A 27,069-nucleotide genomic window follows, 5' to 3' on the forward strand; every position below is an offset into this window, starting at 1 on the left:
GATGTAGTCTAAGGTGATCGAGATGACGTATCATAACTCTTTCGAAATCAAAACTCCTTTTCTATTGTATGTGTCTTGGCCAAAGACTCTTATAATCACCGATTGACCGAGATCGCATAGAATGTTCACTCCCTTCCAATGGAGGACAGTGGATCTCATCAATAAGTATTTGCCTCCATAAACCATTGCATATAAACCACACAGAAAGCATCCCTACCTCTCATTCCAAATAGTTCTGCTCAATAACAAATTCCTGACACCAATGCATAAGATAACTATGTCGCTTCCGGTCAAAGGACCAGATACACAATCGAGAATCAGCAACATATCATTAATCCTTAAAACCATGTGATTTATCCCAAGTATCACATTCAATGGATGTTTTACCAATATATATTCACATGTCTACTATATGCATCTCAGACAATGTGGCATGTGACTCACCACCCCATCTCATTAACATCTCATGCTAAATAATGGTAGTAGTCAATGTGCCAGTCCATAATTGTAGGTTTTAATCAACCTATTATCTTGGCCAAACACAAATCAAGCGCAATAAACAGAAACAAAATATTTCAAACCATAACTCGCACACACAAATAGCGACACAGCAAGTTACATGTTTGGATCAATAGATCCTACTCACGACAGAGGCTCCGCCTCTAGTCAATCTACTAGATCTCAAGTTTTACAATCGGTTATAAGATATCAAACAGAAGTAAGATAATATTGCAAAAATATAACTGAAAAACAGAAGTCAAAAACAAGATCAAGAGTAGATCTGTTCTATATCGATCTCGCAATCAAGACTAAGAATCTGTTCTTTCAGCCAATCAATCTCTCACGCCTCAAGCGTTTAAAACAATATAGAGATTAAGTAATAAAGCCACTTACCATACGATATTACCATAGAAACAACCAACCAACCGATCGAGACCAGAAATCAGAACGAAGGATTCACGGGATGTGTCTCGCTTCAAGAAATCGCTGACTAGGGTTTCAGAGAGAGAGAGCACGAGAGAAAATATCATAACGTTCTGGAGATTAGGGCATCAGATTGCCCTTATATAGCAACGCCAATTAGACCAAGTAATGGGCTAGGCCAGCAGAGAAAATGCAACACGGAAATAGATATGGGCTTAGTCCATAATAAACTTAGCAGCCCACAACAACATAACATGCATGATAATTAACAGCATATAACGGCAATTAATATGAATAACAATTACATTCAAAAGAATATAATATGCATCTCAATATCATATAACAGCATGCCATCATTCTGATAAATCAAAAAGAATGCAAATGAAAAAATCATTTAAACAATTTGAATCACACAAAATCAACAATAATCAATAAACCATATTCCCCTTCTGGTAAATCTAAGGATTGAGAATTCGCTTAAAAAATCTTGAACTAAAATCCTGTTCACATTATTCTTAGCTCTTAAGAATGTGATCTCTATCAGGAAATCTAGGGACTTATTCATCTTTAAATGGAAAGTTATGAATGAAGATATGACCATTTAAATGACAAGCAATATTATATCATTAGGCCTAATACTCATACTAGACGTAATCTAAATCTAGCATTAGGACACTATAACACCAACAATCATCCTCCCAGAGCACGTTCATTCCACTCGGTGTGTTGTCCAGTCGGGTTCAATTCATTCCACCTGGTATGCCGTTCGGCTGGGACTAGTGCTTTCCACTCAATGTGCCATCCAGCCTAGTCTAGTTCATCCCAGAGCAAGTTCATTGTTCTCAAATAATGTACATTTATTACATTTTATTTTCAATAATTAAAATAATTCTATTGGTTGATGATAAATGTATCATGTTTTGAACTATTTAATTAACAAATAAAATTGTTTGAATATTAAAAATAATATACAATAAATATACATTATTTCAAAATAAGATATATTTATTGTTGTTTAACCATTCCTCTTAGAGCGATCATTAGCATTACCCTTTTATGATTAATTGAGAAACAAGCATTAAAAAATATATTGTGCCTAGTGTGTAAAGTAGAAAGAAAATGGGTTTGTGTGCGCTTTAACTCTATGAGTTTGTCAACATAACTTCTAAAACATGACAATTTGAGAAAGGATGGAGTGGTTGTTAAATTCACTACAAGAATGTTTGATTTGATAATTTTGCTAGTTTGATTTTTTATTTAGAATTTAGAATTTAGGGGTTCTCAATTTAGAGTTTCCTATTTCGGTTTTCTAATTGGACAACCATAACATTAATATTTCAAAAAGGGGTTGGATAATTAGAATCCTATAAAAGCTCTTATAATTGAGCCACCACAAGTCCAAAGACTCAAAAAGTAAGTTAGCTAAGTATAAAAGGTGCAAAAAAAAAAAGAAGGAAAAATCCCAAATAAGAGTTGCATAGGTGAAGTTGAACAAGACAAGTTTGAATAAAAAATGGGTTGAATTGTTTGAAGGGCTTTTTAGGGCCTAAATATTTTTTAAAAAAAAAACATATGTAAAAATTCATGGAAAAAGTTATAAAAATTCTCTAGGGCCAAGCATATGTTAATTTACTTTTGATGATATTTTGATGATAAAAGATTGGGATAATAGCATGAAAAAACTAAACATTTTCGTACTTTTGCGATTTTATTTAAATATTTCAATTTTAGCAATAAACACCCTATTTGTTTTATTGGTTGCAATTTTAGCTATGACCCGAATTTAATTCGAGAGGCGTGTGCGCTCGATGATGTGGCATGCCACTTGACATTTTAAAATAATTTGAGTGGGCCTTACATTGACACACGAGGAAAAAAAGAAAAAAAAATAAAATCCTATGTTATATAGATATATATATGTTAAATATATATATATATATATACACACACACAGAGGGAATGTGGGCAAGGGATGGAGTGACGACAACGACGACAGTGCTGGGCTAAAGGCGATGACCGATCTCCACCACCACCATCGTTCACAATGCTGTGTGCATCAAAAACCCTAGCCCAAAATGTCGATTTGGAAGTTTGTGGTGCGAGGTGATTACATAAGGATCAAGACCATGCACAGCTTGTGAAGGGGGTCTCCAGATCTCGATGACACAGAGTCCCCGAGGAGTGATTTCTTGGTTGAGTCTGGTGGGACTATGACTATCGTTCATAGCGGCGAAATGGCGATGCTATTTTGCTCGAGCCCAGATGTTAATGCAAAGCTGACATGTTCATAGCCAAGTTCAAGGCTGAGCTTAAGTTTCAGAAAATTAATTACATCAAGCAAAAACATAGGCTGGGCCCATTAAATCTCGCCATCGCCTCCTTCTTCTTAGCCTCCATCACCACAACCAAGAAGGATAGATCGACAGACGCCTCTAGCCCTACGTCGTTGTCATTGTTGTCGCCTCGATCTCCTCATTCGTTGTTGTCACCGTTGCTCCATCCCCTACCCGCTTTCCCTTTATGTATATATTTATACACGTACATATGTATTTAGCATATATATATCTACGTAAGATAGGATTTTCTTTTTTATTTTTTTTCACACGTGTCAAAGTAGGGTCCACTAAAAATGTTTTAAAACTCCAAGTGACATGCCACGTTAGCGGATGCACACGTTACGGCTCTTTAATCAAATTCAGGTGATGGCTAAAATTGCAACCAATTGACTTAATCAAGCGTTTATTGCCAAAATTGAAACGTTTGGATAAAATCACAAAACCCCGAAAATGTTTAGTTTTTTCATGCTATTAGTCCTAAAAAAAATTATATCTTTGGATCTTAAAAATGAAAAGTCAAAATCTTTTGTGGTATGAATTTTCAACATGAAAGACAATATTAGATTCTTAAAGAGAATTTATTTTGTAGTCAAATAATTTATAAAAACTTGAGTGTCTGAAATATTTTCAAAAAATTAAACACTCTTTGTACTTTTTATGAAAGGCTAAAAAGAGGTGATCGTTTTAGAAAAGAGTCGATTGTTTTATGCTTTAGGTGTATGAAAGGACAAAAGGAGTTGATCATTTTAGAAAAAGAGTTGATCGTTTTATGCCTTTGTTTATGGGTTGATGAAAGCAAAGGAAAGCTATCGACTCCTTTGCAAAAAGACTCGATCGTTTTTGTGAATTGTGGACAAGGCAAAGTTCCACTCTTTGTATTTTTTTACAAAAGTTCAAAAAGAATTGATCGTCACTATATAATATCAAAAGTTTCTCAAAACTGTCAACTTCTTGTTAAAATAATCGATTGATTTTTTAAAGAAGTCAACATCTTTTAAAAGAAGTCAAGCATTTACCCAAAAACTGTAAGTGTTTTTAAATTTTTCAAAGGAAAAAGTTGACTAGTTTGAAAAGCTATCGACCATTTCTTCATTGACATATTTAAACGGCTAGTTTTTATAGACATTAAATGCTTTCGACGGTCGTCAAATGACTAACTAATTTAAAGGATGAATGAAAGCTATAAATACCAGCCCAAGGATGCTCTAGAGAGATTGACCAATTGATACAAGCTTGTAAGTGTTCTCATTTTTCTCGCTAGTACTTATTTTTTCAATTTTTCTCTCAACCAAAGCTGTGTATCATTTGTAACATTTTGTTAAATCCTTGTTATATTTTTAGAGAAATCTTGTAACTGAGAGTTTCAACTCTCAAATCTTCTTATTGTATATTTTATTATATTTCCTATCAGTTTGCTAGAGGGCCTAATTGGTTTAAATAGGTTTTTAATGGATTTGCAAAATTGCCAATAGGTAATTGGGGGAGTGGTTGTAGCCGGGTTTGCTGAACCATGATAAATCTTTGTGTCTATGTCTTTACTTGCTTTCAATTCCTTGCGGTTTGGAAATCTTGACTTATGCTCATTGTTTTAGTGTACTAAAAACCTATTTTCCCTTAAAAAGTTTGTAAAAATTCACCTAGTTTTAAATCACCCAATCCACCCCCCTTTTTGTGTGTGTGGTGACATAATCGTGCCAATCTAACAACATATTGCAAGAAAACTTTGAAAAATCTTGACTACATGCCTAATGGGCTATGCATCCACTTTAAGGGCAATTTGGTGATTTTAGAAGCTGAGAAAATTCTGAAAAAATTAGGCTAAGAATGGTATCAAATTTAAAAAATTATAAAAATTGTTTGATGATCTAAATTCCAGTTGTGGCAAAGTTTATTAGCTAATCCTTGGTTAGTTGGCTTATGCTACATCTTGATCCTTTTTTCAAGAGAATTATGTAATACCTAATGATGCCTAATACATAACTTGTTATTGGTGTTTGGATGAGCGACTGTTGATTTGAGGTGTTGTTTTAGGTGATTAATGTGTTGAGCCAAGTTGTTCCAATCAACGTATTGTGTATTTTGATATTTAACAAAACATAATTTTAGTAAAACTATTTTTAGTATGTTTAAAACCCCTAATGGATTTTTGATACTTGTTAAGTATTATCAAAGCAAATCTTATTTTTCTGAAATCTGGACTGAGAGTCGACTCCTGGTGAGAGACAGTCGACTGTAAGTCAATATGGCAGTCGACTGTGGATGTGCATCAGTCGATATAGCCGGCCTTGTTTATGCAGAGTCGAGGTAGCCGAGAGTGGGTTTTGGCCAGTCGACTGTAGGCCAATAAGAGTCGACTGTCTGTGAGAAAGTCGACTGTGAGTTGAGTGAGAGTCGACTGTCGGTAACAAGAGTCAACTGTGGGTGTCGTGGAGTCGACTGTCAGTTAGAGCAGTCGACTGCCAGACTCCAACGATCGGATTTTTGGAGCCGTTGCAGGTCGTTTTGAGAGTCTCAATATAAATATCAAGATGAGAAATCTGAAGAAGGCTAATGCTCTACCATTTCCTATCTTTCTAAAGCACACCCAAGCTCTCAAGCACTCAATCAAAGCAATCCAAGGCCCAAGGAGCTTCAAAGATCTATCCATTGGAGCCTCAAGGCAAAGAAGAAGTTTTCTTCTTATTGGTAACTTGTATCATTTCATTTTGTCTTGTATATTGATCTTGTATTGATATCCATTGTAGTCTAAGTATGTTGGACATAGGATTGATTTATTTGTATTAGATTGTGGATTGTGAGTGGCATCCTAGAGCCCAAGTAATCTAAGTGTATTATTGTGTTGTATTAGTTTTCGGGGTGAGCTAAGGGGAAACCTCGGGGTGTACAAGTTTGCTAGGTGTTCTTGTGTGGAAACCTAGTGGTGGTTTTAGTGGAACCTCAAGTGTTGATTTGACCTTGAGAGAGTGGAGTAGGTGTTGGATACACCGAACCACTATATATCTTGTGTTAATATTGTGGTTGTTTGTGTATTTATATTGCTATCATTTCCAAATAACATATATATTTATAACAAGTGTATTTTGTGTATAAGAAAATCTCAAGAGTTTTAAAAAAGAAAGAATTGATTCATCAAGTTTTTAATCACTCAATTCACCCCCCCTCTTGAGTGGCCATTGTGTGTGTCAAGGGACCAACAATTGGTATCAGAGCGGGTCCTACAATATTTGTGATTATCAATCTCAAATCTTAGGTTAAGATCTTATAATGGCCTCTTATTTTTGCTAATCCCTAGGTGATGTCTCAATCCCCTCTAGTCCTCCAATGCTCATTAGAAAGGATTATGCTATTTGAAAGATTAGGATGGAATCCTATATCATTTTCATAAGCTATCTTTCATGGAGACTTGTTAGGGATGGATTTGATCTATCCTCTCAATATGAGGAAGAATGGTCAAAGGATGACCTAAGAAAAATAGAAATGGACCATAGGGCTAGGTATATAATTCTTAGTTCTTTAATGCCTAGTGAGTGTGGAAAATTGTTTTCATGCTCCACATCTCATGATTTATGGAAAGAATTAGAGAGAATTCATGAAGCATCCAATAATTCTAAAATGAGTTTTCTTATGTCTCAATATCAAAGATGTAAATTATGGTTTAGTGAGACATTTAGTATTTTGAATGGATGGTTCGAAAAAGCCTCAAATATTTTTAAAATGCTAAGGAAAATGAATGAAGATGCTAAAGAGTATAATGAGAAGAAATCATTGGCATTCAAAGGTGAGGAGAAAAAGAAAAAGAAAAAGGAAGAAAAAAGAGCCAATAAATCAAAGAAAAATGTCATTCCCTTATGGGATATGGATGATTCTAGTGAGTCATTCCAATCCAACAAGGAAAAGGCACATGTATGCTTTATGGCTCAAGAAGAGGATGAAGAAGAGGAGAATGTAGGAGTTGATGAACTCCAAGAAGCATTTAAAGAATTATTTGCTAAATTTAAGTCTCTTAAGAAGGAATTTAAGAATGCAAAGAAATATTTTGCTAAGGAAAAAGAAGATCTTGAAGAAGAGAATAAGTCTTTGAAAAATGAAATAGAAATCTTAAAAGAAAGATTGTGGAATTCAAAGAAGAAAATGAGTCTTTAGAAGAAAAGCTTAAAAAGAAAAATGAAGCAAAGATAGATGATAAAATGTTTGAAAAATTCCCCATATTGGAGAAAGAAGTATTGGTTTTAAAAGCTCAAAACTCCAAGCTCACTTTAGAAAAGGGTGCAATAGAGAAGTCTTTGGCAAGCTTAATTGTGAAAAAGAATTCTAATCCCTCAAAGCCAAAGCCAAAATGTCAAAAGAAATATTGGAAACCATATAGATGGACTCCCCAACCCTCCAAGAGAAATGAAATTAAAATTTGGGTGCCAAAAGGGGTAGTTCAACAAATGAGAGCCTTGGATCCTCCTAAAGGGTCTAACACAAAGGCAAAGGGCATTCAAGAGCCAAAGGCCAAAGGTCCCATGTTTAGATGGGTGCCCAAGGCTAAGACTTAGCCTTATGTGTGCCAATGTGCATGAGATCCACATGGGAAACATGTTGTATTTGTTGTAGTGGAGACTCATGGCACAAGAGAGGTGAGGGGTTCTATGGTTTAGACCTCACTCTCAAAAATAAGATGGAAAGCCTATGGAATAAATGAGAATATGAGAGGTTTGGTTTTTGGGTAATCACCTCATTCCTAAATTCTAAAATTAATATGGCTTGAAATCTAAGTTTGCCAAATGCATTAAAATGTGAAAAATCATCTTGTGGCATATACAAGATTTGGGCTTAATGAAATCTTTATGCTCTAGCTTAGGTTTTATCTCATGAAGTTTAAATGTTTGAAATTTTTGGGATTTTGTAAGACAACCCTCGTTTCCATTGTCGATCCAACTTGCATGACCTATTGTGATAGATATATTTTCTTTGGAGTCATTCAATGCAAGAAAAATTGGTCATTTGGAAGAAAAATGAGGTTTTGATCATTTTAGTCCCTATTTTCTAAAAGAATTATTTTTGAAAGGGTCTAAATGTGTTGTATGTTCTATGTGCTTAAATGTTTCATTTATGTGTGTTTTAGGTCTTGTAGAATATATTGTCATATGTTATGTTAATTGTCTTTGGCCTATGTTTCAAAAGGAGGAAGATTCTTTCAGGACTGCATTGTTGCAGTCGACTGTGCAATTTTCACAGTCGACTTTCATTTGGCAGTCGACTGTTCGTTTTTGGAAGTCGACTCTCCTGAAGCCTCCGGGAGAAAATGAGTTTATTTGATCAAATTTTCATCTCTCATCATGTTTTAAATATAATTATGCCTAAATATGTTGCTTAAAGTAATTTGGTATCCTAGTGCATCATTTTTTATCAATTGGTATAAATTAATATCATTTTGTTTCATTGTTCTCCAACAAATGATATCAAGAGGATATTTCTTTTATGCAACAATTGGTATCATCATCCAAAAATTATTCTCAAAATTCTTATATCATTTTAAAAAATTTGGCATCATTTCAATCATTTGGTCTTAATGCTTCAATTGGTATCAACTTTAAATTGGTATCATCTTCTTGTTTCAAATCAAAGGCATACAAAAATTTTTCTAGCCACTTGTTTTAATTGATATCTTATTTATCTCTTGGCTAGTGTATATGTTTGGATTGTTTGGCTGCTATTTCCTACTTATTTGTTATACTCTGCAATACTCTGATCCCTTGTGCTTTATTGCTTTATTATTTTCCCTATATTTCTCTCTGTACTAACTCTTTTCTCTTTTTGATGATTTTAAAAAAGAGGGAGAAGTATGTAGTAAGGGGGAGGTATGTCTAAGGGGGAGGTAAGTTGTAAGGCAGAGAGGAATGTCCTTCCAAATGGTTTTTCATTATAAAACCTTGGTTCATGTTTTTCATGTTTTTCAAAAACAATCTTTGTGGTTTTTGTTTTATCGGTATCTATTAGTACAAAACATAAGGGGAGTTGTTTTGCAAAAATGTTTTCATAAAATTATAATGTTTTTGTCATCATCAAAAATGGGGAGATTGTTGAGCCAAGTTGCTCCAATCAACCTATTGTGCATTTTGATGTTTAACAAAACATAATTTTAGTAAAACTATTTTTAGTATGTTTAAAACCCCTAATGGATTTTTGATACTTGTTAAGCATTATCAAAGCAAATCTTATTTTTCTGAAATTTGGACTGAGAGTCGACTCCCGGTGAGGGACAGTCGACTGTAAGTCAATATGGCAGTCGACTGTGGATGTGCATCAGTCGATATAGCCGAGCCTTGTTTATGTAGAGTCGAGGTAGTCGAGACTGAGTTTTGGCCAGTCGACTGTCGAGTCGACTGTAGGCCAATGAGAGTCGACTGTCTGTGAGAAAGTCGACTATGGGTTGAGTGAGAGTCGATTGTGGGTGTCGCAGAGTCGACTGTCAGTTAGAGCAGTTGACTGCCAGACTCCAACGATCGAATTTTTTGAGCCGTTGCAGGTCGTTTTGGGAGCCTCAATATAAATATCAAGATGAGAAATCTAAAGAAGGCTAATGCTCTACCATTTCCTATCTTCCTAAAGCACACCCAAGCTCTCAAGCACTCAATCAAAGCAATCCAAGGCCCAAGGAGCTTCAAAGATCTATCCATTGGAGCCTCAAGGCAAAGAATAAGTTTTCTTCTTATTGGTAACTTGTATCATTTCATTTTGTCTTGTATATTGATCTTGTATTGATATCCATTGTAGTCCAAGTTGGACATAGGATTGAGTTATTTGTATTAGATTGTGGATTGTGAGTGGCATCCTAGAGTCCAAGTAATCTAAGTGTATTATTGTGTTGTATTAGTTTTCGGGGTGAGCTAAGGGGAAACCTCGGGGTGTACAAGTTTGCTAGGTGTTCTTGTGTGGAAACCTAATGGTGGTTTTAGTGGAACCTCAAGTGTCGGTTTGACCTTGAGAGAGTGGAGTAGGTGTTGGATACACCGAACCACTATATATCTTGTGTTTATATTGTGGTTGTTTGTGTATTTATATTGCTATCATTTCCAAACAACATATATATTTATAACAAGTGTATTTTGTGTATAAGAAAATCTCAAGAGTTTTAAAAAGGAAAGAATCGATTCATCAAGTTTTTAATCCCTCAATTCACCCCCCCTCTTGAGTGGCCATTGTGTGTGTCAAGGGACCAACAATTAATGTTATTGTTGGTGTTTTGGGTTTAGCTACTATTAATGGTGCAAGAGATTTTTGGAGGAGGGAGCTTTGGAAGAGAGTGTTTTATGGAAATAGGTTTTCAGTAGTATTTTCTAGAACTCTTAGATACATATTTATATTTGCTTAAAGCAACTTTTAGTACACTTATCTAGACATTTAAGATATCTAGATATTAATATACAAAGTTCTAGAACATGTTCTAAATCTCTTAGATTAAACAAGCTAAAAATCTATCTTTAGCTAGACGTTTCTATGGTTTTTTTGCCTTGGTGCTAGTTTAAGGCCATAAAGTGCCTTTTTTAGCTTTAAGACTTTGCTTTCTTAACTTTCCACCTCAAATCCTAGTTGTTGTTCAATATAAATTTCTCTTCAAGGAATCTATTGAGGCATGCTAACTTAACATCAAGTTGAAATGCTAAGCTTTTCTTCTGTGATGCAAGTGCCATAATGAGTCTGACAGTATCTTACTTAACACTAGGGTAATGGTTTCATTGTAGTCTACTCTAAATTGTTGAGAGTATCCTTTTTCCATTAATCTTTCCTTATGTCTCTAGATAGAGCCATCAAGATTTAATTTGGTCTTGAAAATCCAGTTGACTCCAACAACTTCTTTGTTAGCAGGTTTGTCCATTAATTCCCAAGTTTGATTTTTCTCTATCATTCTCAGCTCCTCCTTCATGCATGTTTTCATTCTTCTAATTGAAGCATTTATTCAAAATAAGTAAGCTCTATTATTGAAAGCTGGCAAGATTCACATGACTCATGAACTTCTTGTAATGATTTGTAAGGCAATCAAAGAAGATGATAATGATGCAGATGCATTCCTCCATGGTATTGGACTAATTGGAGAAGTATTTGGAGTAACATGCTCTATCTCTTCAAAATCATTTGGATTTATTTGAATTGGATTTGTTTCATTATGCAAAGTCTATTTGAATATGATAATTGCAAATCCTACCTTTCATCTCTCTTTTCTTCCTAATTCTAGCTTGCTTCAAATATCACATCTTTACTGACTAGAACTTTCTTAGTCTAACAGTTACAAAATTTTAACCTATTAATTGAGAGCTATAGCCAATAATGATGCATTTATCTACTTTAAACTCCAATTGTGCCTCTTTTAATCTAGAACATGGATATAGCAGATGTGTTACAATAGTAGGCAATTAGGCTAATTTGAAGGGATAGAAAAGACACCCTACCTCTCAGTAATCCTCTTATTTATATCATTGGTATTTTACAGATTAGTAGTCTAGAAAAAGAAACTATATACAAGGAAATAATCTTCTAATTACAGCTTATGTACAAGATATAACTTCCAATCACTAATTATTGTCCTCTCTAGTTTCTTCCATAGAATCAGTCTTTTATAATCCTATACTAATAAGTTAATCCTATACTATAGAATCAGTATTCAAATTTTAGTTACCCTTTTTGAGATGTATGGGTGGTTAAGCCACAAAGTGTTTGTTAAATGAATTGTGTTGTAAATAGTATTTTAGCTTATGCTGTTTAATGAGAAGGATGTGAATGTTTTTATTTAAGTTATGTCTGTGCCAATACTCTTGGTGACTTCTTCTCAAATTTCCCCTATAGTAGCGAGGTCTCTGGAAGTTATTTGATGAACACATTCTATCTGGACTCAAAGGTGGTTCCAAATAAACTTGATGGCATGGTCTCGGAATTTTTTTACATTATTTGGGAAGAAGATGATGTTTTACATTTGATATAATTTTGATGATGAAAAACAATTGTATTTTGATGATGAAATAAAGTTATGAGATTTCAATATTAAAGAATTTTATGATTTAAAATATTCTTTTTCATGTTATCATTTATCGTTTCAATTTTTATAAAAAGAATAGTCGACTATGTGTTTATGTTCTGTTGACTATGTTTGTGGATAGTCGACTATGTGGTTTAGTGCTGTCGACTATGTTTGAAAATAGTCGACTATGCTGATTTGATCTGTTGACTATTTAAGACTTCTGTTGACTATTTTTGCATCTGTCGACTATCAAGTAAGGATAGTCGACTATTTTTGTTCATAAAATTCAAAATTTTCTTCACATTTTTGCAATAGTCGACTGTGCATATGTATCTGTCGACTATGGGATTTTTGTGTTATAAGATAATCGACTATGCGTTTTTGTCTGTCGACTATATTCTGTTTTATTTGTAAAAATAGTCAACTATGCATTTTCTTCTGTCGACTATATCTTTTACAGAAAGCTTCCAACAGCTAGTTTTTCAACTCCAACGGTCACAAATGGCTACATTTCTCTTCAATCTTCTGGGAAGCCTATAAATACAAGTCATGGATGATCAAGAGAATGCTAATGGATGGAAAGGAAATTATTTGAGCTTACATCGTATACACATTTGTATTTATATTGATTGTGCTTTAATTTTCTCTCTTCAAGGCTTTGATCTTCACTTGTATTATTTCATTCAAGCCTTGTATCATTTTCGAGAGACATTGTAACTAAGAGATTCATCTCTTAGATTCTCTCCAATTGTATACTTCTTGTTTTTCCTAGCTTGTGTAGCTAGAGGGCCTACTTGTGTAAGTAGGAGGTTTTAGTGAATTGGTTTAAAATCCTTAGTGGGAGCTAAGGTAGTGGATTAGGTTTGGTTTAAGCCGAACCACTATAAATCCTTTGTCTCATTTATTCTTCTTGCTTTACATTTGTCATTTTATATGTTCTATGTTTTAAATCACTAAAACCTCAATTGGGTCAAAAAGTTTTCAAGTTCTATCAAGATTTTTAAAATATCCAATTCACCCCCTTCTTGGTGTGTGCCATAGCACCTCTCGTTCTAACAGAAGAATCGAAATAAAGTCTTAGGGATGAAGGTTGGTTATTAGATAAAAGGAAGTAAGGTTAATCAGCAATGTAAGTCGATCAATTTGGGCAGGTTTGCTGGATGAAAGATCCAAGCAGTTTCAATCGGCAATGAAGGTTGGTAAAGGAAAGGCCCAAGAGCGATTGCTTTGATACCATGAAGAAGAAATATAGTTCTTATATTCATTGATAATGCATATCTATCATTTATACACATAGTGAAGAGTATATTTGGTCGGTTAACTCCCAAAAAATTAGGAAACCAATCCTAAGAATTAGGAAAGGTAATAACAAGATAAGGACTAGGGATTATACAAGATTATACAAGGTTCCCTAAATAAGGCAGATTCTATAGGTAGAGAAGAGTTATTTTAGGGATTTCTAACACATAATTTTCTCCAGTAAAAACTGGAAAAGATTATTGTTGTAGAGAGTAATTGGAAGACACCATGTTTGTAAAATATTTTTGTTAGAAAGACTAATGCAAAGTGATAAAACTAGTATCAAAATAGTGCCTTGGGATGGAGTAACTTGTGCTTTGATACCACTTGCTGGTGTTTTGGTGTTAACTAGTGTCAATGGTGTAAGAGATTTTTGGAGAAGGGACCTTTGGAAGAGAGATGGTGTTTTATGGAAATAGGTTTCTACTAGTATTTCCTAGAACTTTTATATACATATTTATAGTTGCTTTGTAATGCCCATCTCCCAGAGGTCCCACTACTAGGAGAAATTAGGGAGGTGGGACGTTAAAGGAAGTGGTACAGAAACAACTAAATCAAAACAACTCTTATTTCCATTGCTCAAAGATAAGGCCACAAAATTTATTACAACACTAAGCTCCTTGGCCTAAACTTCCAGACAATACGCAAAACAAAGGGCACCATATGTATAAAATATATATAAAGTCCATCCTCACACCCTTAACATGCCCACGGATCTTTTGGTCGAGATGTCACTGTACGCATGCTACCCATGACTCAACATTTACCGCACTTACCCTTTCCTTAGCCATTTACCTCACCTGGAATGATGTAAAACAAATGGTGAGTCACAAGACTTAGCAAATATAATCAAAGAATGGAAGAAATAATATGAACCATAAACATGAATAGAGCAACAGAAATACAATAAGTTGGAACTACTCATAAAATTGGACAACCATTTCCCATACCCCGTTGCATCACATGTTCAACAATATTGTCACAACACATAATCATAACTATATCATATCGTCATAAAAACTAATATAACAATAACTTTACCATATTAACATGAGGATTAAGGTCCTCTTACGCACTGGGTTCACTCCAAGCAAGCATCAGGGGTACCTCGAGCAAGTATCACATACACTAGATCACACTAGGTAAGTATCATGAGCCAAAGCCACATGCATTAACCATTTTGGGTGAGTATCACATGTAATAGATCACGCTAGGCAAGTATCATGAGTCGTACCTCACATACATCGACCATCTTGGGCGGATATTACATGCACTAGATCACGCTAGGCAAGATTTCAGGGTATACCATGCGCGCAACAGTCACAACACAACACTTGAACATAATAAGCACAATTACACACTCTCTCACACATTTAATACAATCACAACATGTCACAAATTAGGCGCATGATCACACATCAAACATCTGCTAACATATTTGTGGCTACTCATCTTGTCATACATATTATAGTCTTCCATACTCTTATACTCAACCATAATATAGAAACCAATAATGGCGTACTTATATATAAACACATGATAGATTCCCTACCCTCCAATAACAATGTCCAGGATTATGATTTGTGGAGGAGCTTATTGGAAGCTTATATGATGTTTTAAGGGTGGTATTGTAAGCATCGAAAGAAGGATCAGGCGACTATAGGAGGCAACCGGTTGACAGACAGGAAGCATCTGTCGACCGCCAGAAGCCTTTTCTTCCCAATCGATCGACAAATGATAGGTATCGGTCAAAAGTCAAGGCCAAAATCTACACTTTGGTCAACATCTTCAAACCAAACTATTGACTAACATAATACAAATACCTCGTGAGCAACACAAAATAACCAATGGTCGACAGACTAAGCTAAGTGGTCAACAGACAGCAATGAAGGAAGTCTACAACAAGCCTAAATACATGCAAAATACAACAAACTCTTGCATGATCTTAACCTTAGCCAACAAAATCATCATTTCCAAGAAATATAGGGTGACTCAAGACTAGGGTTGGCAATGGTTCGGTTTGGTTTCGGTTTTTGCCAAAACCATAACCAAACCAAACTTAAATTACTAAAACCAAAACCAAACCATTACCCATTTGGTTTTAAAAATTTAAAACCATAACCAAACCATTCAGTTTTGGTTCGGGTTCGGTTTAACCATAATTTTTTTAGTTTAATCCATATCAACAAACAAAGACAAATAGCATTCATAAATTTTTTTGATAATTTCACAACAAACAAAGATAAATTCTAATAAAGTTACCTTATTCTTGCATAAAGTTACAAAACTTATTGGATATAAAATCACATTTCCAAACCTACAATTGTTAAGATCAATAAATTAATATGTGCATGATTAAATTGTAATTTAAGCTAAAAAAAATTAGCTACGAAAGTTAATACCTTCATCAACAACATTAATATATTCTTCGTAAATTGATGCATATCCATTTGAAATGAATGAGCCAACTCCATCTAACAAAATTATAAATATAAAAAATAAATTAATATGAAGAGAGATGAGGTAGAGAGCGAGAGGCAGCGAGGGTGAGAGAGATCGAGGGCGAGCGAGAGTAAGAGGGGTCGAGCCCTAGCGAGAGCAAGAGAGATGCAGAGAGTGAGGGCGATTGGCAAGCTCGCGCGGAGGAGCAAGAGAAATGAGGCAGAAAAGGTGAGAGAGATTGAGGGCAAGCGAGACCAGGGGCCAAGCCCTAGAAAGAGCAAGAAAGATCCAGCGAGGGCGAGAGAGAGCAAGAGACATGCAGAGAGCAAGGGCGAGGGCGGGCGGACGAGCGAGAGGCAGCGAGGGTGAGAGAGAGTGAGAGTGAGGTTGAGAGAGGAAGGAGAAGAGAAGGGGAGAAGGGTTTGCAAGCAAGGCAATTGGGCTGGGGTGAGCTAGCCTCAGGTGGGCTGGGCTCAGGTAGGCGGGGTTGTATATAATATATATTATATATACATATTATATTATATATATATTCGGTTCGGTTCGGTTTCGGTTCGGGTTTTGGTTTGGTTTTAGTGAAAACCATAACCAAACCATACCCATTGAAACAGTGTTCGATTTTTCCCAGAACCAAACCATTACCCAGTCAAACGATTTTTAACCGCGTTGACCGGTTTGGTTTCGGTTCGGTTCCCCACGGTTTCAGTTGCAATTGCCATCCCTACTCAAGACCTTATTTGAGGCTTAAAAAGAAACCGACTCGAAACAACGAGAAACAAGAGAGATTTACAAACTTTTTAGGTAACCAACAAACACAAGCCCCTCACACCAAAACAAGGTCTTCTTGCCTAAAGTCTCCCAAATAGAGATATCTTAGGATTATAACAAGATGGAGAAACAAGAACTTACATCCACCAAATGGTATAAAATAAAGGATCTTGCCTCTTAAAAGAATAGAAGGAAATGAATTTGCATATGAAAAGAAGAAGAAGAATAACAACAACAACAACAACAACAACAAAAGGAATTTGCTATATTAAGAAAGAAAGAGCAAAGGAGCAAAAGGAACTTGCCTCTTACACAAAAAGGAAGAGGAAGCAGAACTTGCCTTTCTATACTCCACTCTTGATCCAAGCTTGAGGACAGCTTCTATAAGACTCCAATAGCCTCTCGCCCCTTTCCTACCTTCCCCAAGCTTCTCCCCCATCGATTTATATATCCAATGGCCTAAAACATTGTGCCCAGCCACAATCAATTGATAGTTTTGAAGACATTTATCAATTACCAGAAACCATCATTTCCAATCTATGATAAGTCCACTTCCATCTGTCAACAGATTCCTCCATTTCCTTACAATCTATCGACAAATCACTCCCATCTGTCGACCGACAAAATCCTTCCCACCAATCTGTTGACAGCCTACCCTTCATCTATCGATTGACCGATCCTAATTTCCTCCAACATCCCTAGCAACCTACCTCCCAACACCTCTAACTAGGACCCCTGATACTCAACATCTTTGCCTTCGATTACTCCACATCCATTTAGCTTCTTTAACCATCAAACACCTCATGTGGCCTCCCCACCTAACCCACGATTAGCTAGCAAGCCGCAATTAAACTAACATAGAACTAACTAGTTTACTCTTTCCCATTTACTTCTTTCCCCAAGATATCGGGTTGTTACAACTTAAACCAACATTTAGTACAAATATATAGATATTTAAGATAAATATTTGGATATTAATACACAAAGTTCTAGAACAAAGTCTAAATTTCTTAGATTTAATTAGCTAATATCTATCTTTAGCTAGACATATCATGATCTTTTTGACTTTTTAGAAATTGTTGGAAAAGGATTATAGTTTCAATAGTTATGATGTTGTGTATGAATGTAAGGGTCGAATAGATGAATTTTGGTTCCATGACTAAATAAATATCATAGTCATATGTTACTTTCAACAAATTTTGCAAAATAAAGGCAAAACAACCAATCGAGTTCTATAACAAACAATAAACAAAATTATGATCAGAGTGAATGCATGAAGTTGTCACCAAGCAAAAAATAAAAGCAAAACTATCAACCGAGTTCTATAAATGAATTATAAACAAAATTATGGTTAGAGTGAATGTATAAAATTGTTGATTGATTTTTTTGGAGATAGACATTCAATATGCTTAAATTTAAAAATATCAACCAAATTAATGAAACAATTGGCATTGTTGTTTCTTATTAAAAGATGAAAATTCTTATTAAAAGATGAAAAATGCTTGACTAGATTCATCAAACAATTGACAATAAGAATCTAAAGTCCTTTAACTTTCACTAAAAAAAAAAAAAACAAAAAAACAAATGATCTACAAGAGTTGCTCATCTGGTTAATAGATGGCCTATTTCCATCAATAAATATAGAGGTGTGCTTGAAGTAGGGGGTTTGTTGCCCCTATTGGGTTGGGCCCTTCATCATAAGGCCCCAGTATTGGGGCATAAGTGCTCTTTTACTACCTATATGTGAGGGCAAAGTGGAACTATGTAATACCAGACATGAGATAGATCTTCCAAAGAACAAGGATTTTTTTGAATAAGCCATTTCATTTGGGACCTTGCAAATCCACTCTTTTTCCCATTCAAAGACCAACCCTTTGTCTCTATGTTTTAACATCAAGAATTATTTGCAGATGAAGAGATGTCAAAAGAACTTTTTACTTCCCAAACAAATCCTCTTACATCTACATATAAAGGCTGGTTTATCAAGAATATGCAAAAAAATACTTTGAATTGTTGATTAATCGCCAAAGATAACTTAGACCCAATAGTTCGTTATCTAATGGATCTTTCCGTAAAGGCATATAATGATGAATTCTCTTTGTCTATCAATAAAATATGATATATAGCATTAACCTTTCTTTGTTGGTTAGTAAAAGAGGACCTATAATGACAAACTCTCTCTTTTCATGGATAAAAGATAACATATAGTGACAAATAACTTCATATGTTACCATATTATCTCCTTACTCTAATAAAGGTCTAATGACCATCAATATATAGATTGGGTAAATTGCACTTAGACATCTTGTGGTTTAGACTATTTGCACAAATATCTTTATAGTTTAAAAATAACTTTAAGAGTTCCTATAGTTTGTATTGTTATTTAGACACCCTTTACGTCAGTAGTAATGTTAATTAAATTGAACTAATAAAATTAAATTAATAAACCTAATAAAGTTAAACTTACACTAATTGAATTTTAATTAAAATTAACATTAACCAAAATATAAAATTAAGAAATATATAGGATCGTGCTTGATGATGGGTTCCAACAACTAAACCTTCATCGACTGAAAGTGGATGAGGAAAAAGAGATTGGTAGTCTCAGTGCGAACTTCTATAATGGTTGGTAGTGGCTTCTATGTAAAGAATGTCTCATTTTCCTTTGCAATCTCTGGCATATCTCCTCCAAGTCATTACAATTGACATCTTTTTCATTGTGTCTTCTTCAATGACTCAATAGTGAATTAGGGTAGTTAGCAAGTCTTTCTGATTTTTCAATAGGGATCAGTGAGGATCACATTTTTCAACTGTTATTAGCAACAATGAGTAGTGAAACGATTTTAGATCTAAGATCCCATAGTCACAATGGGTTCTAGATTTAGAGAAATAGACCTTCCCAAATCAACTTCTTTTTCCCCTTCCCTAAATCTACAATGGCCAAAGACTATTGAGACCAATTTCAATTTGGACAAGGCAAGACAAAGATGCATGATAGAGAGGCATGATGGTGGTAGTAAATAATGGCACCCGACAATAAGGTCCTACGAGTGGAAGAAGAAACAGCCAATAGAAACCATCGTTGATTGTTGCAAGAGACCGACAACATTTTTGTTTAATTTTTGCATATTTCTTAGTTTTAGTTAAATTAAGTTTAATTAACAATGTTAATGACGAAATGGGTGGCTAAGAGAAAAAATGCAAAGCACGAGACCTTTTATAGCTATTTTTAAATTACAAGGACCTGAATGCAGATTATCCAATATAGATTTATAGGTATTGTTGAAAAAGATGGGATTAAGAGAGAAAATGTGGAAATAGATGAGAATGTTGTGATTAATGTATTGGCGTATTTATTTATTTTCTTGAAAATGATGTGTAAGTAACAAAGGTTATCACTAAGTACGTACGTACTACCCCCATAGACCGAATGCGACCTATACGGAAGGGCCACATTAGTCGCCGCTGTGGAGTGTAACCTATGGTTCGCAGAGCACGCATTGACGCCAACTAACCCACGCCCACCGCCCCCCTTAAATCTCCATACATATATATTATTAATTCATGGTGGTGTCTGTCTGTGTTTACAATAAATTAATAATCATTCAACCTTTCTTTTCTTTTCTTTTCTTTTCTTTTCTTTTCTTAAAAGGTGAATCGCTCATCCCAGGCACCCCATACCCGACCCAACAAAATATGAGGAGGTTAATCATGGTGACTCAGCTGGACACACTGACTAGACCAGTGCTCATTGCACACAAGAAGTTCCCCTTATTTTGAGAGATTGCTCCCACATTGCCACTGGTAAGACTCGATTCTTGGTTCTTGTCCCAAACTTCACCTTAGAGACACTTTGTGCCCCTAACTGTGACAAGCTGAGCTACTCATGCGGGCTTTTCTTTTCTTTTCTTTATCTTTTTGTTGGAGCGTTGAACTCAGCCAAGAAGCTAATAAAAAACCAAACAAAGCAACCGTCACGAGATGCTGTGGATCAGATGGAGCCTCAACCTATCGCGTAGCTACCACTAATTAAGTAATAAAACCAATATATTCTGTCATTAATTAAGATATGTATCCGTTGCTGACTTTTTACTAACAACAACATGCTATAATAACTTTTAGGCCATCTACGTGTGTGTGTGTATTAGGTTATGGCATTCTTCTTTTGAAAATTCTATTATGTCCATTTGTTTTTGTATTAATTTATTATAAAAAAAATTCATACATTATTCTTGAGATTTTTCTAAATTGTACCTACCATCTATTCCTATGGTTTAAAAAATAACTCCCATAGATTAATATAAAATAAAAAAATAATTATTTTATCATATATATATATATATATCTTTCTCATTCTTTCGTATTTTCATCTCTCACCTTTAAAACGCATTAAGGGTCATCGTGGATCTAACAAGTTTTTCAACAGCTATCCGACAATGACTCAAAGATGATCCCTTTCCCTTCCCCTTTTCTCTCTTTCTCTCTAAAATGTTATGTTATTTTTAGATCTAAAGGGACCATATTCTCAAACTTTCATGCATTCTATATTTAATGAAATAATTATCCATTTCAAATTTAAGTAAATCAAATATGAAACCAACAATTTAAAGGTAAATTTTATTTTAATCTCTAACCTTAAAAGTGGAATAAAATCTTGAAAGAAACCACACAAAAAAAAAAACATCAGTGAAACACACTCCATCCATCCATCTAATTAATACTATATCTCATGTTAATAGATGTGTTGAATTTGACTCAACTATTTATTATTGAGCGGCTAGTGGTTATATTTTATGGCTTACCAAGTTCTTATTCTTTTTCTATTTTCAATAATTAATATATTTTTTTTAACATGCACGTTGTTTGGTAACTTTGGTTTGTGTTTTGGCTCTTTTTGTACTTTTCATTGTCCCTTCTGTCCTTGTCTACAAGTGGAATACAAGTTGTTAATATTATTTTCATCTCTCCTCCTCTCCGGCTCCACTAAATGAATGTTTTGGGCTTATCCTTTCTTTTCAAAAGAGAGGAAAGCTTAAACGCTCTTTTTTACTTAAAAAATTTCTAATTTAAGCTAAAATGTGTTTAAGATAAATAACATTAAAATTGTCAATTATGTAGTTATGTGTTTAGGGTTTATCCAGTTATGTATTTGGTAAAAATTAAAAGACTAGAGTTTTGAATTCATTTCTAGTTTTGTGTTTAGAGTATTTGTTTTGAAATTACTAAAAACGTGATCCTTTTATCTGTAGCATTTTAAAAATTTTGATTGTGTTTATGATGAAAACATTTAAAATGATTTTTTTGTTATTTATAAAAAAAATTCCAAAAATATGTTATTAAAAATACGAAAATAAATACGTTTTTACTATTTTAAAAAATTAAAAAATAAAAAGGGTATGAAACGGCAAAAAAAAAAAAAATATGGGTTTAGTATTTTAAGACGTGAGAAGTTGTAAAATGTGATAATTAAAAAGGACACACCACTTAATTTTACAAATAGATTTATTAAAATAAGTGTAATTAATTAAGCTGATGAGTTGAGATGTGGATACGTAGGTGGCAATTACTGGTGGCCGTGTGGGTCAGAGAAGGAGGAATGGGAAGACGTGGCCACGACAGGAGGTGTGCAACCTGAGTTGGCGATTGAAGGGGGTTGGAAGTGCACAATGCTATAGCTGGAGGAAGTTGTCTAAGAGAGTTGTTCATATAGCATTATCCATCCAAGTAATATATATCCAACTTATTGTTATTGGCCAAATCAAGAGTCAAGCCACGCAACACATAGACAGGTGAGCTGCAGGCGCGAATATAACCTTTAAACAAGGACGCGTGGCTCAGCGCCAACCCGGTTTCAGGATTACTTTTGGACCGTTGGATGGAGGGACCCCAGTAAAACGGACGGTGAGGAGCATCGCATGGGGGGTGGGAGTACACCTCCCCCGGCCGACCCAAATTGACAAGTACAAAATTCAAATCCCACGGTTGCTGATTATTTGAATATTTCCTCTTTGGAGCTGCTATAGCCTGCCTCTTCCTCGTAGTCTCTCGTACTATAAAACAAAACAAAACAATCCTACACTGCATTCTGTCCCCCCCCCCCCCCCCCCCCCCCCAATTGGTGTCGCCAGAGGCCAGCATTTTTCATTTTTGTCCAAGGAAGCCTCGACTCCGGCGCAGACCTTCCTTTGTCTCTTTGTTTTCATGCATGCGGGGAACGGCAGGAGGTTTTTCTGGTGATTAAGTAGCAAAACGAGATGGGGGAGAAGTTGGGAGCTATGGTGGTGGTGGTGGCGGTGGCGGTGCTTGTGGCCGCGGCGGCCGCGGCGGAGGGAGGGCCGCGGCACAGGAACGCGTACGCGACGATGATATACATGGGGACGCCAAGGGACTACGAGTTCTATGTGGCGACCCGCGTCATGCTCAGATCACTCGCCAGGCTGGCCGCCGACGCCGATCTCGTCGTCATTGCCTCCGTCGACGTCCCTCGCCGGTGGCTCCACGCTCTGTATGTCTCTCTATTTTAGTTTTTTGTTTGATTTTACATCACGTATACCTACCTACCTTACCCATACAACACTGCAATAGCAAGATTAATTTTAGACGCAAGGGAAAGACAGTGTGGATCCCAAATAGATTAATTAGTAATTACCAAACAAGTGGGCATGCACACATTAAGCCGTAATGGTGAAGCAAAGGACCTGCGATACTCATTCACATATTCACCCTTCACCCTCCCTCCCTTTCTTCCAATATACATATTCATCTCAATTTATTAACAAACAATAATCAAACATTCTCATATCACTGTCTTTATAATCTTTAACATATTCAAAAATGATCTTTGATCCGATCATAAAGTTTAGCATCGGTTACCGGTTATCCCATTTGTAATGCAACCTTTCTTTATTTAAACTTTTTAAGACTTAGTTGATTTGTAAATATGATATCGAAAAAGGACCTTTGAATTTTGGGGTAGAATGAACTTTTCACCCAGTCACATTGTCCTTCTTTGGTTGGTGTAATGGATTATGTTCTATAATCTTTTGAGTACTACGGGATTACATGTTTACTTAAAAGTCATTTAAGTTGCACCCCACATCACTTGTTTAACTTGTGAAATTACATAAAAACAATCCTCTCACAATCCTCAAGAAAATTAAGCAAAGAATCTTGTTTATTAGAGATGCCCATTTTTTGAATTTTAATAACTTTCATATCTGGCTTAACAACATTTATGCTCTGAGGTTTCAGGGAACAGGAAGATGGGGCCAGGGTTGTGAGAGTGGAGAATCTGAATAATCCATACAAGAAGCAAGCTAATTTTGACAAGAGATTCGAGTTAACCATGAACAAACTCTACGTTTGGAGCTTGGTGGACTATGACAGGGTGGTAATGCTTGATTCCGATAACCTCTTCCTCCAAAACACAGATGAGCTGTTCCAATGTGGCCAATTTTGTGCTGTCTTCATCAACCCCTGCATCTTCCATACTGGCCTCTTTGTATTGCAGGTATATATACTCGTCATTTACATCTCACACTAATTACCCAGGCTTTCTTTTTCTTTTTGTTGTTAGCAATAGTAATTAAGGCTAGCTGTAGCGAAAACGGCCCACCCACTTGAAAACTGAGGTTAAGGTCGCATACAAAAACAACCTTCTCCAGACCTGACTCTGGCAAAGCAAGGGATTTACATCTCACACTAATTACCCAAGCTTTCTTTTTCTTTTTGTTGTTAGCAATAGTAATTAAGGCTAGCTGTAGCGAAAACGGCCCGCCCACTTGAAAACTGAGGTTAAGGTCGCATACAAAAACAACCTTCTCCAGACCTGACTCTGGCAAAGCAAGGGGTCTCGTGAACTGAAGATGCCTTTGTATTGCATTGTATAATTTTTCATTGGGATCATGTATATGGATATGTGGAATTGCAGCCATCAATGGAGGTGTTCAAAGGCATGCTTCGTGACTTGGAGATTGGGAGAGAGAACCCTGATGGTGCAGACCAGGGTTTCATTGGAAGCTACTTCCCACTCTTGCTTGATCAGCCAATGTTCCATCCACCCGCTAATGGCTCCAGGTTTCAAGGAACATATAGACTTCCTCTGGGATACCAAATGGATGCCTCGTACTATTGTAACCAACTCAACTTTCTTAATCACAAATTAACTTCATATAGTCGTTTAATTTGGGTTTTAGTTTAAGGCTAAAAATAATGTGGTGTGATCTTCTCGATGGATGGGTACCAGATCTGAAACTCCGGTGGAGCATACCTTGCGGGCCTAACAGCGTGATTACCTACCCCGGCGCGCCATGGATGAAACCATGGTACTGGTGGTCATGGCCTGCCCTACCGCTAGGCCTCCAGTGGCACGAACAACGCCGCCAAACTCTTGGGTAAATCTGAGAACCATTCTTATATATGTCTTGAACTATACGTACATTAATTGACAGAAACACAAATTGAAGAGTGAATTAATGGTTTCTAGTTAACCATGCATATTGCTAAAGTGCTTACAATACAAGCTTTAATATGGTCATGGTTTAATCTCGATCCACAGGTACAGTGCAGAGATGCCAATTGTGTTGATCCAGTCCGTATTTTACCTAGGAATAATGGCGATGGCAGGCCTAGCACGCCCAGGCCTATTTAAACTGTGCTACCGGCGAGCAGACAAAAGTATGTCCTTAATACAAGCTGCGGCCCTTAAGTTGGTAGCAATGTGGTCCATTCTTGCTGCCTACACCATCCCTGCCTTCCTCATTCCTCACACCATCCATCCTCTGCTCGGGTGGAGCCTATACATGCTAGGGGCTTTGGCACTTGCTTCCGTTGCAGTGAACGCCTTTTTTCTCCCTTTTCTGCCAGTTTTAGTACCATGGCTCGGGATCCTTGGCGCGCTTCTGGTCATGGCGAATCCTTGGTACCAAGATGGCGTGGTGAGAGCTCTGGCTGTGTTTGGCTATGCCTTTTGTTGTGCACCGCTGGTGTGGGCTTCCTTGGTTAAGGTTATAGCATGCCTTCAAGTTTCAACTGAGAAGGGAAGCCTTCTTGGTAAGGTTGGATGAATGTAGGGGAAAGTGTTTTTGGCTTAAGGATCCTTAGAAGAAGGGTACAAGCATCTACAAACATTCTTAATTAGAAGGATCCTTAGAAGAAGGGTACAAGCATCTACAAGCATTCTTAATTAGAAGGATCCTTAGAAGAAGGGTGGAATCTACAGATCAATATATGTTGATTCTTTGATTATATAAACAGAGTTTTAGAATTTTCTTTTTTCTATTTATTTTGATTGTATTCTATTTATAGTTGACCCTTGGGATTAAAGCTTGATGACTTGATAATATATTATTGTTGTTGTTACTTGAATTGTATTCTATGGAGATTCATTCATAGTGCATGAGACTTTCATGAGTGGTTGTTTTTGAACCTTTTAATTGTTTTTAATTATAAAGAGCTGATCACAAGTTGAATATCTAATCACTTTCTAATTATAAAACAACAACTTTAATGCTGTGGAAAAGCATTACGGCTTATACTTCAAAGTCATTTAGACTCTTTTTTTATCTGCAAAACCCATTACGTTGCCCCTAAACTATTTAACCCTTAACACATTGATACTTCAACGTTGTTATTATTATTATTATTATTATTTTCAAAGTGGTATCCTAACCTTTTGAGCTTGACTTATTTGGCCCTTATCACGGTGTTCTGACATGCTAATATGACTAGCTATTTGACCACTATTAGGTTTGTGTAATAGAATGGCACCACACACTTAAGAAGTAGATGAATTAGGTGTTTAATAACTTTTCAGTTTATAAAAGTTCTCAAAAAGAAATATGAGAGTAGTAAAGTATAAAACATGAAAATAGAAATCAAATAATGCAAATGACACAGATATATAATGGTTCGGTTCAATCCAGTCTACATCTACTACTCTAGCCTATGATTTTGAACTTCATCATATTAACCAACCAACAAACCTTGATAGTTCTTCTAGCACACCTACTAGGTTTTACAAGTTACAAAGAATGAAAGTGATAAGAACCACTCTCTAAAATAATACACTTTCAAAAATCTTAGTCAACCAAGGATGAAAAATAATACAATGAAGGTTCAAGCTAGCTTTAACAAAGAAGATGAGAGCAAAAAAGATTAAGTGCAGTGAGATTTGAAGCTTGAAAATCTGAAATTTGAATAGCACCAATGACCAAATCTTCTTGAGTTTCAAATCGGCTCCTACTTATAGTCCTCATTGTCCATTTCAAAAAATATAGATGTTAGAGCCAAAATAATTAA

The 27,069-nt window shown here is 35.6% G+C and overlaps 1 protein-coding gene across 1 annotated transcript; it reads left to right on the top strand.

Annotated features, from left to right (window-relative positions):
• The first annotated feature begins 22,872 nt into the window (after window positions 1-22,872).
• Window positions 22,873-26,130, top strand: LOC127812546 (putative glucuronosyltransferase PGSIP8). The gene is made up of 5 exons (XM_052352964.1): window positions 22,873-23,275; window positions 24,022-24,280; window positions 24,701-24,902; window positions 25,016-25,163; window positions 25,328-26,130. Exons 1-5 carry the CDS (start codon window positions 23,025-23,027, stop codon window positions 25,833-25,835), a joined length of 1,368 nt encoding a protein of 455 aa, XP_052208924.1. The 5' UTR covers window positions 22,873-23,024; the 3' UTR covers window positions 25,836-26,130.
• Window positions 26,131-27,069: the final 939 nt, after the last annotated feature.

Source organism: Diospyros lotus, chromosome 11 (assembly GCF_014633365.1).
Source record: "Diospyros lotus cultivar Yz01 chromosome 11, ASM1463336v1, whole genome shotgun sequence".
NCBI classification, from domain to species: domain Eukaryota; kingdom Viridiplantae; phylum Streptophyta; class Magnoliopsida; order Ericales; family Ebenaceae; genus Diospyros; species Diospyros lotus.